Here is a 15434-nt window from a genome sequence, read left to right as displayed (position 1 = left end):
GATGATGGAGTTGGTGGAAGACGTAGGGGGCGGGGACATGACGTCACACAATGACGACGCATTCGGTTACCGTCGTAGTTAAATGGGAAAAAATAACTTATTCTAATAACTTATTTTGATAGGATTAATCACTAATCAAAACACACACACACACACACACACACACACACACACACACACACACACACACAACTAGCTGTAAAACTAATGTCGTTGCTCTCCTTCACAGCTCAAGAAGAAGAAACTGATTCTGTGAGTATAACGATCGAACCATGAAGAAGAAGAAACTGCTAACTGTAAGTCACCACATTTTCTTTTAATGTTGTGGGCTGACAGGGTTTAGTTTTAACCGGTTCCCTTGTAGGACCTGCCCCCCCCCCCCCCCCATAGGCCCTGTCCCGCCCCTCATAGGCCCTACCCCTCATAGGCCCTGCCCCGCCCCTTGTAGGCGCTCGCTCTCTCTCTCTCTCTCTCTCTCTCTCTCTCTCTCTCTCTCTCTCTCTCTCCCCCCCCCCCCCCCGTTCTCATGCCTCTCATTCGTCCCTAGAAAATACTTTTCATTCGTCCCTAGAAAATACTTTTTCCGTCCACTTTCCTACTAAATTCCTCAACATTGCATCACATCCCATGTGTGTTGTCCTACTGATAAGGGTGTGATCTGACTGACCAGAGATGCATGCTAGGGTTCTGCGCTGTTTGAGGCCTTCAGTTGTGTAGACGTTCCCCCTCAGGGGAACCCAAGTGTTTAAGAGGCCGTCGTCATGTCAGTTACATGAACTGGCACGTCCTTCAGGATGGCGACAGGGACTCCTCAAGGAGACACACCAGGGGGTGAGATGTGAGGGCTGTCCCTCTCAGCAACTAGAACCCAACCTGGTTCCTGCACCTGAGAACCACGGAGCACGTTCCAACGTTTCCCTCCGTACACCTTCAAGCCCCAGCCCCCCCACCACTGGTCTGACCCACCAGCGCCCCCACCACTGGTCTGACCCACCAGCCGCCCCACCACTGGTCTGACCCACCAGCCGCCCCACCACTGGTCTGACCCACCAGCCCCCCCACCAGTGGTCTGACCCACCAGCCCCCCCACCAGTTGTCTGACCCACCAGCCCCCCACTACTCGTCTGACCTACCAGTCCCCCCACCACTGGTCTGACCCACCAGCACCCCCACTACTGGTCTGACCCACCAGCCCCCCACCACTGGTCTGACCCTGACTCTCAAAGACCTACAAACCCACTGCTGGTCTCTCCTCTCAAAGACCTACAAACCCTCCACTGGTCTCTCCGTTAAACAGCTGGTCTCTCCTCTCTCAAAGACCTACAAACCCACGGCTGGTCTCCGTCAAACCCACCACTGGTCTCTCAGTCAAACCCTCCACTGGTCTCTCAGTCAAACCCTCCACTGGTCTCTCAGTCAAACCCTCCACTGGTCTCTCAGTCAAACCCTCCACTGGTCTCTCCTCTCTCAAGGACCTACAAACCCACCGCTGGTCTCCGTCAAACCAACCACTGGTCTCTCCTCTCTCAAAAACCTACAAACCCTCCACTGGTCTCTCCTCTCTCAAAGACCTACAAACCCTCCACTGGTCTCTCTCAAAGACCTACAAACCCAGCGCTGGTCTCTGTCAAACCCATCACTGGTCTCTCCTCTCTCAAAGACCTACAAACCCAGTGCTGGTCTCTCCTCTCTCAAAGACCTACAATGCCACAACTGGTCTCTTCGTCTAAACCTTCACTGGTCTCTCCGTCAAAACCTCCACTGGTCAATCCGTCAAACCCACCACTGGTCTCAATGTCAAACCCACTACTGGTCTCTCCTCTCTCAAGGACCTATAAACCCTCCACTGGTCTCTCCATCAAAACCTCCACTGTTCAATCCGTCAAACCCACCACTGGTGTCTCCTCTCTCAAAGACCTACAAACCCACTGCTGGTCTCTCCGTCAAAACCCACCACTGGTCTCTACTCTCTCAAAGACCTACAAACCCACTGCTGGTCTCTCCGTCAAAACCTCCACTGGTCTCTCTCTCAAAGACCTACAAACCCAACACTAGGCGGTCCTTCTCGCTACTCCTATCCAACCCTGGGCCTGTCCTCTGCCTCATCAGTTTGCATCTGAAGGATACTCACTCAGGAAACCACTGTTCTGTCAGACGTCCATTCAGGGACGGGAGTCAACCTCGTTTATGTTTTGGAGACACCTTGCGCTCCATCAATCACCAACGTCGGACAATACCGGAAAGAGTTCTGAGAATTTTGGACACAATTTGAATCTGACACCTCAGGTAGGTATTATGGCTTATTTTACAGTACCTTGTTTGGCTTTGTATTCCTTTCAGTATTGTAATCCTTTGTGTATAATGCACAATCTAATAACTGAAAATAAAGGGGGGTTATCTTTAACCTGGTACGGGGCAATCTTTAACCTGGCATGGGGCACTAAGTGTGAGGGGCAATCTTTAACCTGGCCTGGGTCACTACATATGAGAGAGGCAATCTTTGCATGTCATGGGGTACTGTGTGTGAGGGGCAGTCTTTGCCTATGCACGGGGCACTACAGTGTGAGAGTGGTGATCTTTAACCTTGCATGTGGCACTAAGTGTGAGGGGGCAATCGTTGCCCTGGCATGGGGCACTAAGTGTGAGACGGGCAATCTTTGCATTGCATGGGGCAATACTTCATGTGAGGGGCAATCGTTGCCCTGGCATGGGGCACTGTGTGAGAGGGGCAATCGTTGCCCTGGCATGGGGCACTGTGTGAGAGGGGCAATCGTTGCCCTGGCATGGGGCACTATGTGTGAGAGGGGCAATCGTTGCCCTGGCATGGGGCACTATGTGTGAGAGGGGCAATCGTTGCCCTGGCATGGGGCACTATGTGTGAGAGGGGCAATCGTTGCCCTGACACGGGGCACTATGTGTGAGAGGGGCAATCGTTGCCCTGGCAAGGGGCACTCGGTGTGAGAGGGGCAATCGTTGCCCTGGCAAGGGGCACTATGTGTGAGAGGGGCAATCGTTGCCCTGGCAAGGGGCACTATGTGTGAGAGGGGCAATAGTTGCCCTGGCATGGGGCACTATGTGTGAGAGGGGCAATCGTTGCCCTGACACGGGGCACTATGTGTGAGAGGGGCAATAGTTGCCCTGGCAAGTGGCACTCAGTGTGAGAGGGGCACTCGTTGCCCTGGCATGGGGCACTCAGTGTGAGAGGGGCAATCGTTGCCCTGGCAAGGGGCACTCAGTGTGAGAGGGGCATTCTTTAACCTGGTACTGGGCACTACATGTGTGAGGGGCAATCTTTCTACTTCTACTTGGCTTGTATTACATTAACATTTAAATTTTCAGCTATAGCAGGACGCTACTCTTCCTGAAACACCCTTGAGTGTCTTTTGGTCGGACGTTTCTGGATGACTCAAGTCTGTGGCCTAAATCAAAGAGGATAACAAAGTGGGTGTTGAATACAGCAAGAGCCTGGAGCGATCTAGCATCTGGATCTCAATTTGACCCTTCTACACACTGGACAGGATGACTTGATTGTCATGTAGCTTGCACTCCAGTGTGACTGAATCATGCAAACAATGGGAAGTGACAATGGCTACTTGGTACAATGGAAGATGGACTAACGGCATTCCGAATGGACAGAATCGGGTGAGAAACCAACCAACTGACTGAAGATGGAAGATGAACCAGTCTACAATTCAGCCCTTCTCGGGCTGAATTGTAACGACGAGACTAGTTGGACCTGGGAGATGGGTCCCCCTTGAATCGGAAACCATTGCATTGCAGTTGTGCTCTTCTTCAGAAGTGGAGGTGAAGAAAGCCTCACTGGGGCTTCAAGGTCTATGAAGAGGAACGTTAAAATGTGCTCCATGATTCTCTCCTGTAAGAGCTGGGTTGTATTCTAGTCGCCGAGAGGGGGAGCCTCACAGCCTACCTGTTGGCGTTTCTTCTTGGGGAGTCCCTGTCACGGTCTTGACGGACGTTCCAGGTCATGTAACTGATGTCACGACAGCCTTTTGAAAACTTGGTTTCTCCTGAGGGGGAACGGCTACAGAACTGTAGGCGTCAGATGGCACAGTATCCCAGCATGCATCTCTGGTCAATCAGATCACACCCTGATCAGTAAGGCAACGCTCATGCGATGTGCATGCAATGTTTCAGAGAGTAGTAAGGAAGTAGACAAAAGGCATGAGAACAGTTTGTTATTTTGTACTGTTGTCAGCCTTGTTTATGGGTGGGAATTATTTGCTAAATGGGGGGTTATGAAATGTATAGTCAATTATTTGTACATGAACCAACAGCAACAAACTACTAGATCTGCTCAAGGTAAGTCTGTTGGCTGTATTTTGCAACGAGACGACCAAAGCACCCCAAGATCTCCATCGTCATTCCAGCTCAAGGTGAGGGGCTTCTGCGGGGGGGTTGGTAGTTAGATTGAAGACCGCTATGTGCAAGGGTCTATAAAGATGCTGTCTGACTTCACAGGATCTCCAGGACCAGGGTGGACCAGAGGCTGAGGACCAGCAGGTGACCAGATCTCCTAGACCAGGCATGGGAGACCAGAGACCAGATCCCGCTGGACCAGGTATGGGGCACCAGGGATGATGATGATGATGATGATACATTGGATTTGTATAGCGCTTTTCTCAAACTCAAAGCACTTAATTAGACTGTAGGGTAACTAGATCCCCTAGACCAGGCCTGGGGCACCAGGGTAGACTACTAGAGGCTGGGGACCAGCAGCTAACTTGATCTCCCTGGACCAGGCATGGGGTACCAGGCTAGACCGGAGGCTGGGGACCAGTGGGTATCCAGATCCCCCTGGACCAGGAATGGGAGACCGGAGGATATAGACCTGATCCCACTGGACCAGGTATGGGGCACCAGGGTGGACTGTAGGGTAACTAGATCCACTAGAGCAGGCCTGGGGCACCAGGGTGGACTGTAGGGTAACTAGATCCACTAGAGCAGGCCTGGGGCCCCAGGGTGGACTGTAGGGTAACTAGATCCCCTAGAGCAGGCCTGGGGCACCAGGGTGGACTGTAAGGTAACTAGATCCCCTAGAGCAGGCCTGGGGCACCAGGGTGGACTGTAGGAGCTGGGGACCATCAGCTAACCAGATTCCCCCTTCCTGGATCATATCCCTCTCGACCAGGCATGGGGTACCAGGCTGGACCGGAGGCTGGGGACCAGAGGGTATCCTGATCCCCCTGGACCAGGAATGGGGCACCAGGCTGGACTGGAGACTGGGGACAGGAAGGTAACCATCACCAAGCACTTGACACCTGGAGGTTCTTTTTAATTATTCAATCTTTTTAATTAACGATTGTAGAGGGTGTTAATTAGTTTTTCATTCTGTGAATTTTAGCCAAAGCTGTGATTTGAAGTAATTAAGGTCACATCAGCTGCTGCTACTACTATAGTTTATCCAGCGTACATCTAGGTCAGTGTTTCTCAACCTTTTTTGAGCAAACGCCCCCCTTACCTTACCCTGATCCTCTGGCGCCCCCCCATTATTATTGTTGATTTTGTTTAAAAAATAATAATTGCGACACCCGTGGGTAGGCTATATCCGTTACCAACTCCACTCCAACTCGTGCTACATTGCTTGAATAAAAAACTTCTGTGCCGTTTTGGTTTCTTCTGGACAAGAAAATGTGTATTCAGAGTTTTATTAAAAGGTTTTATTACTCAGCTATTGAAGTTTAATACGTGACAGTGCTTGTGTACATTTTTATTGGTTATTGAACCGTTAACCCGTGAACTTGGGTTCAATATGTGTACGAAAGACTCCCTTTGTCTACGTGACGTTGCCTAGCAACGCTGCGCATGTGCAGCCTTTATCCGCTTCGTTCTGAGTTGGCGAGTAGCACGTTTAAGTTCGCGGCCAAATAGTAATTAAAGTAGTTTGTTACTATACAAGTTCAGCGCCTGTAACATCAGTGTTAAATGCGTATGTGACGGTTGGTGTGCGTACTTTATGAAAGTAAGTGTTTATCGGTTCGCAGACGTAATGAGCGACGTTGCGGTGGTCTACATGTAATGCGCACGTTATATTGTTTACAATTAGCATGCTAAGCTGAGTTATCTTTATTCACGTATTATGTTGCCTTACTGTGTAATATGGATGAGATTCATGTTGCTTAGTGTAATGCCCCATCCACCGCTTGCTTTGCATGTCCCGCAAACCAACCAGTGGAAGTCCGGGGGGTTGGGGCGAAATAGTTTCTGAAAGCACCACGCTGCTGCGATGAGGCGGGTTTGTTTATCTGCGTTACCATGGCGATCATGACGGCACTGAGCATAAAGTAAAAAGTAGATGAGACGATAGAGGGGTTAGAAAATATGAGGATATGCTTTTTTATTTCAGTTATCCTATTTTTGCACCGAAAATATTTGAAAACCATGTTTAAAAAGTTCAAAATAATGACCACTACTCAAGCAAATTTGCCCCGTGTTCGTTCCCAGCGCCCCCCTAGGTTCTACGAACGCCCCCCAGGGGGCGCTGCCGCCCCCGTTGAGAAACCCTGATCTAGGTGGACACTACAACACAACTAAAACGTAACAGCTGGTCACACTCACACCTGGTGACGTAACATCACCCTTTTAATGTGTTTGTATTGTGAACAGATGAAGCTGACGACCAACCAGGAGCGAGACGAGGACTACGATGGGACAAGTCTTTGGAAGGTTAATACCAACTGTTTTTTTACATCGTTTCACCACCAGAGCTATGCTGTTCAATTCACATAATGTTTTACTATAGTCCTGAATTACAAATTCTCAAGTGTGCATGTTGAAGTTTCAAATATGAAATTAATCTTCTAGTCTATCTTCTACATTCAAGACAGCGCTTTGATTCAGAATTATTTAAACTTAAATTTTCCAAAGAAAAGTACTTTCATGTATAATTTACAATTTCAACACATTGAATTAACTAAAAAAATCGTGGACAAAATGATCAGGAACCCTCAGCTGAGGAGAGCTGATGGAGGAGCCACCTATCTGGAGGGAGACCCGGAATGTGGTTAGCCTCCTAGCTGGACATCGTTAGCCTCATAGCTGGACATCGTTAGCCTCATAGCTGGACATTGTTAGCTTCCTAGCATAATTTATATCGTTAGCTTCATAGCATAATGGATATTGTTAGCCTCATAGTATAATTGAGATTATAAAACGGGTGGCTTAAATCAAGAGATCTGATTGGTTCCCAACTGTTGTATATTGAGCGTATACACACAGCTATGACGCCCGTTCAGTTTACGGATTCCAGTATCACTCCGCGCCTAACTTTAACTGTTGTTTATTTATATATAAAGCAATAGCATAGTTCACTGAAGCCTAAAATGATGTTCATTGCTGGAGAGGGTGGAAATGTTGTAAAGCAATAGACACACGGTGAGTGAACTCGATAGTAGGCTAAATTGCCGGCGAACCAAGCTACCGTCTCTAGCCTAGCCTTCTCTCTGAAGGATGCTACAGTGTGTTGCATAGCAACCGCTGTACACTTTGCAGGCATCCACAGTTAAGGGTGTCACCGTCCCTCCGCTGCACGTTGGGACGGACAATGCCCCTTAACTGGTATAATGACCGTATACCACAGCCTGTCGTGATCTATTGCTTAATTGTAGCATAATAGCATAATTGATTTCATTAGCCTCATAGCATAATCAATATCAGTAGCCTCAAAGCATAATCAACATTGTTAGCCTAATAGCATTATTTGTAACTGTCCCAGAGACGTTGTTTTGGTTATTGTTCTAAGTTCCCTATGAAAATTATTGTAAATTCGATGCAATATATATATATATATTTCTAGTGTAATTCATGTAAGATAAATGTTTTGTAATTCATGAAGGTAAATGTTTAAAAAATTATGCCTGTGACGTAGTTGGTCACGGGACCCGACCTTTGACAGGAAGTTTAAATCGTGTGTTATACGTAATGGACGTAAGTTACGATGCGGATATAATTCTGTTCACGGTCCAAGAGGTGCACACGGTAATGAGTTTATTCACAGTTGTAATATTAAGTTCATTTCTGTGTTAAGCTTGAGATTTAAGTATTGTTTATCGTCCTTTTTTGTAGTTTTCACGGTGTCAAGCGGTGTACGAGAGTAATAAAAACATCAGTATGAAGCATGGCCATTATTCCATTGGACCGGTGCAGTTAGATCATTTATATCGTTGGCCTCAAAGCAAAATGGATATCGTTAGCCTTTTAACATAATGGATATCGTAAGCCTTTTAGCATAATGGATATCGTAAGCCTCATAGCGTAATCGACATCAATAGCCTCATAGCATAATCATATCTTTAGCCTCAAAGCATAGTCGATATCGGTAGCCTCCTAGCATAATTTATCCTTAGCTTCATAGCATAATGGATATTGTTAACGTCAGTGTTATCTAGATCGTTAGTATTGATATTGTATAATTGATATTGTAGCATAATTGGTATCATTAGCCTCATAGCATAGTTGATATCGCTAGCCTCATAGCGTAATCGTCATCGGTAGCCTCATAGAGTAATGGACATCGTTGGCCTATGGCTAACAACAGATTATGCTATGAGGCTAACGATTTGTGTTTTTCCTCTTGCAACATTTCAGTGACCCACCGACGGTGCCTCATCAGAGCTGGACGGTGGAGACTTCGGATTCAACGTCTACCTCGCAGGACGTGACTTAAGTCACAGGTTGTCAAGGGTTCCTTGTTTCTCAAGGGTTCCTTGTTTCTCAAGGGTTCCTTGTTCTTACGAGGGTTCCTGGTTCCTTCAAGGGTTCCTTGGTTCCTTCATGGGTTCCTCATGGTTCAGTGTTAGGGACAGAGTTAGGGTCAGATGGTCTCACGATGAACCGATGGTTTTTGAATCACATCCCAGAATTGTTTCACTGTGCGCACAGATGTTGAAATGTATACTGATGTTGTCCCCCTCCCTTGTCCCCCTGCTGTCTCCCCTATACCTTAACCTCCCCCCTTCCCTATACCCTCACTTCCCCTCTTTAAGTATTTGGTAATGCTGCCAAAGAGGACACACTTTTTTACGGATATTGTTGGGGATACAGACAGGAACAACAACGTCCAAAGTGTTGAACATGCCGTTACAGCAGCAGCAGCAGCTAGCTGTGAAGTGGCGCTAGGTGAAGACATTAATAAGTAGGACTGTGTCAGAAGCGTGTGATGTGGAGAACAATCGATCTTTTCTCTCTCTTTCTCTCTTTCTTTTAAAATATATATAGGTTTGTTTGAAATGTTCAATCTCAAGTGCAATGACAATTGCAACCTCACGTATACAAAGTCAATTATTCCTCTTGGCAATATTTACTAAGTATAGAACTGTTTGTGGGGGTTTACCATAACTACTTGTCTTACTGTTATATTGATATTGATTTGATCTTAAAAAAAATAATAAACAGTGCTGGTTTTCCTGGCATTTTGGTAAAGACAGGTGTTATCTGTAGTTTGTGTACTGCTACACTTTGTGTGTTCTCTGCTCGCCATCTTCATTTTGGAGTAAAGAAGTGTATGCAGGGTTTAAAGGGGAATATTTTTTTTCTCATCTCCAACCTTTACTTCTGTGTAGATTAGCTTTACCTGCCTATCCACCATTCAGTCTGTACTTTTTTTTTCTCTTTTTTTAAAGATCGGATGAGGTGGGCCCCATACATATCTTCGCCTTGGGCCCCCAATTTTCTAAATCCGCCACTGACTCCACTTCACTGTTCATTGGAAGGGGTCATTGTTCTTGCTGAAAATTACTTAATTACTACTAGGGTTTCATCGTTCTTACAGTACACTTAAGTATTTCTTACGGCTCTGGAGTAACTTAAATGTTACTAAACTTACGCAATTCTTAGAATTCGACTCACTTGAGACACCTGGTGGACGTTTTTGTCATTAAATCACCACTTACGTATTTCTTAAGGAACTGTCACCAACCCAGGGGCGGGCCATACTGTTAGGCAAACCAGCCACTTTCCTTGAGCCCTAGGCCCCATAGAAGGCCCCATAGAGGCCTTTTGGGGCCCCCAAAATGCCCTATTTATATTTTTTTCCCACATCTATTGTTTTTATAAAAATCCCGTCATAATAGCAGGGTCGGGATGTCCAATCACTCACGCATTGACTGTCTCCCTGGTAACGCGTGAAGCAATCATGCAATTTTTCTACGCCAGCCCCCCCGTCAACAATTCTAGTCACCTTTGCCTGGAGCCCCCACAGGGCTAAGATCGCCACTGCACCAACCCTAACCCAAAATTCCTAGATGCGTAATTATTATTTGGGACGGATTTGTATGGGATTTTCCCATAGGAAGTATGAAATCTGTTATGTTAACACTTTTACCCATGGAAACGCAAGTTCCTCATTCATGTAATGTTAAATCCTAATAAGAATTGCGTAACCCTTTGTAAGAATTGACGACTTTCCCCTAACCCTAACCATAACCGTAACCCTAAGACCTAACCCTAACCATAACCCTAACCCTATCAGAGAAATGCGTTCAACTAACATTAGTTTAATATACATAACAATTTAAGTTACCTTCCTTGCGGTCACGTGACAGATTTTAGCCTTTTTGGATTGGATCAGGGATTTAAACCAACATGATTGGATAATCTCTGGCTATCCCCTCATTAATATTCATCTTAGGTTGTAGGTTGTGCCACCTAGAGGATGTACATCCTTCAATGACACGCCCTCTTGTGATGTCACCGTCTCTCAACAGCTACCAAACATCTTGTAGGAGTGAGGAGACTGACATCACAAGAGGGCGTGTGAATGGCACCTCTTGATGCCAACTAAACCGTTCCTAACAAGAGGAGGTATGTGTTATGTTAATGAGTTGGCTGCCAGTCAGGAGAAGGCCTCACCAGGAAATAGCTGCTGCTGGAACCGCCCTAACGACCAACTGACACCATGAGACACATCTTCATCAGGGAGAAACCGACTCCAGCCTTAAGATACAGACCAGCACATAGGAATCAGACAGCATGGACCTGCCACCCTTATGGACCCTTTATCACATTATTGAATACATTCAGTTAATAATCAGTGGAACTTCACCCCTACCAGAGCAGACCGGATATGAACATTTAACATCAGTTATTTATTACATTTATCTTTGTTTATGTCCAGTCTTTTCCTTTCTTACTCTTAATGAGCAGAAACAGTTAAGAAGCTGAGATCTAAACCGGTATGAACCTGTACTGTTTTAACCTTCTGTGTTTAAAATGCTTTTCCAATGAAAACCCATTAAAGTGAAGGTCAGCCACCGTCTCGCTGTGTTTGAGATCAACAGAGTGATGGTATGAATGGAGGCGTGGCCGCCACAGGTTTGGTATGAGGAAGAAGACGTGTGGTGAGGATTTGATCTTTGTGAGATTGTACTGATCACCTGGAACACAGGAGAGGCCTTCTCTAGGTCACGTGTTTCTATTCTCTACTTTATCTACATTTCTCTTCATGGAAATCATGGGAACACTTTACAATAAGGTACATTAATACATTAAATACCTTAATAATAAAACATTAACCATGAATTTACATTAGTTAATGCAGTCAAAAGCATTAACAGTTAATGAATAGTAATCATTTCATAATGGTGTTCATGTTTACTAATAGTGTCCCTGTGAACTAAATACACATGTTAATCGTATTAAGTTTCCCATGCTGATAGTGTATAATACTGGTTATTACTGCATTCACTAATGTTAATGAATGTTTCATTAATGTATGGTAAAGTGCTCATGAATTCCTGGTATTTATTTTCTGTAACTGAGGAGGACGTGTGAGGCGATGCATCAGAGTGTCTCTACCTGCTGTTTGAACCATCAAGTGTCTCTTTGTATTTCTCTGAGCTTCTAGACATCACAGCTCTGTCCATCGTTCATATTTTAATAAAGTGGTTATTCTTCATCACTGAGTGAAGTTATGGAACAGCAGCCTATAAGAGGTTAGTCTGACAGGAGTTTAAACTGGGAGGGGAACTGGTCCAACTGGTTGGTTCACAACGTCCTCCTTTCCTTGTTGTCTTGGACGGTTTGGTGCGGAGCTCTTCATCACAGCAGGGAGAAGACGAGGTACTGTAGTCACCACGCTCCGTCATATCATAATTCGTAGGTTATATTCATGAAAATGTAATGTAATGTTACTGCTTTGTAAACTTTGGTCTACTTGACACTTCTGACATTGTTAATTAATTGGTTTGTATGTCGACATTTATTGCCATTAAAACTGTATTCATCTTTATTCGAACTTCATCAAATAAGGATTTGAATATTATGTTTAATATCATTAATATTATTACTACTTGTAAAATTATAATAAGATTTATTTATTATTTATTTATAAGTATTTTGTTGAAATTGTATTATGATATGTATTACAATTAATCTTATTGAGTTATTATATTATTTTTATTGTTATTATTACTATTAATATCATAATGATCATTTAAATTGTACTATTCTCATTATTGTCATTGTGCGTGCATTCAACGTCATGAGGACGTCCGTTTAGGTCGTCAGTCAGACTGGTTCAACAGGACAGAAAACCTCAGAGGATGATTTCCTCATAGTGAGCGTATCTGTCTTCTGGTTCCCCTGCAGACGCACTTGAAGCCCTGAGACGTTCTGTGTGAGTGATAAAGTTATCAGTGGTTTGTAGTAAACACTGGGCAGCGTCTCCACGTCTTTGCCCTCGTTGAGACTGAGAGCAGCAATGAACAGCAATGAGCGGCAATAAGAAGGTTCTAGAAAAGCAGGGAATAACCAAACACTGAATGACCAGAGAAACAATCTGTAGTTGTGTTTGTGTCCAGGTCTCCAGTCTACTATGGATGAGGAGAGAGAGGAGGGGGGTCCTACCTCTCAGACCACTCTGTCTGGGGAACATGTCCTCCAGAGCAAAGCTGGGAGGTAAGAAGAGGATCTCTCTGTCTGTGACTGTTGTCCATCTCAGAGCTCAGCAGTGATACATCATGACTCCATCATTAGTCTGAGTGGCTCAGAATTCTCAATAATGGCAATAACATGTGAAGAGAAGTCAGTTTAAAACCCTAAATCATGTGTACTGGAGCGGTCCAAGCTAGATGGAGCAGGTTGTTAGACCCCTTGATTGTTGGAGGGGCCACCAGATTGAAGGAATACACTCCTCGATGTCAGATTACTTATTTAATGACAAAGATGAAGAAGCCCAACAGCAATACACAAAATAACAACATAAGCTACAGCCAGTAATTCCTACATGCACATGTCTAACATAAATATCAGCAGGAACTTATGAATTATGTTAACAGCTTAATATTCAACCTCCGTAACAGGAACGTCTGTAATGCTGGCAAACACAATAAGGCGACTCCTAACTGAGCCGGTCAGCTGTCTTTAACCCAATTCTGCCCCCTAGTGGCCGGCGGTGAACTCTGCACAGATTGTAAATGGTAAATGGACTGCATTTATACTGCGCTTTTTTTAACCAGTGGCCACTCAAAGCGCTTTACAATTATTGCCAACATTCATCCATTCATGCACACATTCACACACTGACGGCATTCACACACTCCGCTAGGAGGAGCCAGGATCGCTGTACTTCCTGAGCTACTGCACCAGAACGTTGGCACACTAGGTCATATCTTCTGGGAGAGAACAATGTTCCAATGTTCTGGAAGGCTGTTTCTACCCTCCAGAACCATCCTGGGTCAGGAGAGTCCCTCCTCCACTGGACTGTATACATCAGAGGACCCCTCCACACTTTACCTAGCAGCCCAGTAGCAGGTTGATGAGCCACTGGTCATGTTGGGATGTAAACCATAGTCAGGGGGTGGAGGGCTGGGTCTGCAGCCCAGACTCTACATGGAACTCTTCCTTAGGCCAGCTGGCCTCCTGAGAACCTTCCTCTACTAGAACGCTCCATGGAGGGGAGAGGAGAACCTATTTACACATGAACACGCAGCCAGAAGGACGTTTACAGCTCGTGAATCCATTCAGCGTTTAGCCTTAGGGGCCATCCACACGGAGACGCTTTTCGGTTTAAACGCAGATGTTTTGCATCGTTTTGGCCGATCGTCCAAACGAATCCTGTAAACGCATCGCATGCAAACGGACTTTTCTGAAACCTGGTCCCAGGGTGAATAAATTCACAAACGCAGCCCTTGAGTGTTCGTCTGGATGGCCAATACGCATACTTGCGTTTCGATGATGTCATCACCACACCCCTCGAGCGTAACCTCTTGTAACCTGTGACGACGTCTCATAACAACAACAATGGCCGACTACATGCTCGTGTTCCTGCTGGAGAAGATATTGTGCCTATTAGGGTTACTATCGCAAAATGAGTGGTGGGCATAGATAAAATTTTTAAATCTAGATTAATCTTGGAATTAATCTAGATTAATCTAGATTAAAATGGCTCATTTGAATTCTGCCGAAGGCTTTCATAATATGTGTGTGCTACCTAAATAATGACTAAAAGTAAGTCTTTGAGAACGGGTTTCTCAAGCCAGGTGGCGCATTAGACCAGGGGTTTCCAAAATGCATCACAAACTCTAGTATAACTTACTACACGCTTACTATCACAAACTCAAACGCGGGAAAATATAACGGCAACGGGACGCGCTCTCGCTACAGGTCCACGGCACGCTCGTCTCCGGTGCGCGTCGCGGCAGCCGGGGCGGCGGCGGGGCCGGGGTTGATGGCAGACGTCTGGTATGTGTCCGCCTACCGCCGTACCAAGGCGGGTAGCTCGGAGGAAGATTTGGATTATTACAACAACAACACCAACTATTTTGACGCTCTGATGTCACGATCAACCCAAAACGTGTCATCGCTCACCCAATTTGTTTCTATTATCATTGCTACATTGTCTCCAGCATATGGCGCGATTATGGACAGTATATTTTATTAAACACTCAGCTTCTGGTTAGTTCAACTTTGAGAATAGATTAACGGCGATATTTTTTTTATCGCCCGATAAGAGTCTCGCATTAATGCAACACGTTAACGCTGATAACGGCCCACCACTACGCAAAATATTATGCTCCTGTGCCACCACGCTGAGCAAAAAAGACTGATGGACAACCACATAAGCCACATTTTACAAACAAACAACAGCCATGCGTGCGCCAATTGAGACGATCAAAAGGGTTGCGTTAACGCTTTATTACTTGAGTGACCGTTTCCGGTGAATTTCTAAAACTAAAACAGCGCCACCTATACGCTGGAACATGAAGTAGCGTGTTGAGTCGTATTGAGATGGATCCGTGTGGACGGGGAAAACGGGGGGAAAAAAGATAGTTTTGGTACGTGTGGACTTGGCCTTAGATATCACTACTTTTTTTCTCTATAGTGCTCTTATTGTGTATACAATAATGTAATAACTTACGTCACCAGCTTTTCATTCTTTATTTCTCTCTTTATTTTTCATATTTTCCGATGCTGTAACC

The 15434-nt window shown here is 45.4% G+C and overlaps 1 protein-coding gene across 2 annotated transcripts in view; it reads left to right on the top strand.

The window, feature by feature from the left end:
• The window catches only part of LOC311350711 (uncharacterized protein), an 82711-nt gene extending 74053 nt beyond the window's left edge, over positions 1 to 8658 (top strand). Inside the window, exons 1-6 of one of the 2 annotated variants that reach the window (XM_084470777.1) lie at positions 3978 to 4394; positions 4480 to 4579; positions 4761 to 4867; positions 5150 to 5254; positions 6625 to 6684; positions 8605 to 8658. In XM_084470777.1, the coding sequence (XP_084326903.1) occupies positions 4131 to 4394; positions 4480 to 4579; positions 4761 to 4867; positions 5150 to 5254; positions 6625 to 6684; positions 8605 to 8607 (639 nt within the window). In that variant the 5' untranslated portion in view covers positions 3978 to 4130 and the 3' untranslated portion in view covers positions 8608 to 8658. Of the gene's footprint in view, positions 1 to 3977; positions 4395 to 4477; positions 4580 to 4760; positions 4868 to 5149; positions 5255 to 6624; positions 6685 to 8604 lie in introns of those variants that run through there. The other variant, XM_084470778.1, reaches the window with a different exon arrangement.
• Positions 8659 to 15434: the final 6776 nt, after the last annotated feature.

This window comes from Micromesistius poutassou, assembly GCF_964030765.1.
Source record: "Micromesistius poutassou genome assembly, chromosome: 7".
NCBI lineage: Eukaryota > Metazoa > Chordata > Actinopteri > Gadiformes > Gadidae > Micromesistius > Micromesistius poutassou.
Note: the sequence above shows the minus strand (reverse complement) of the source record. Positions and strands in the feature narration are given on the sequence as shown.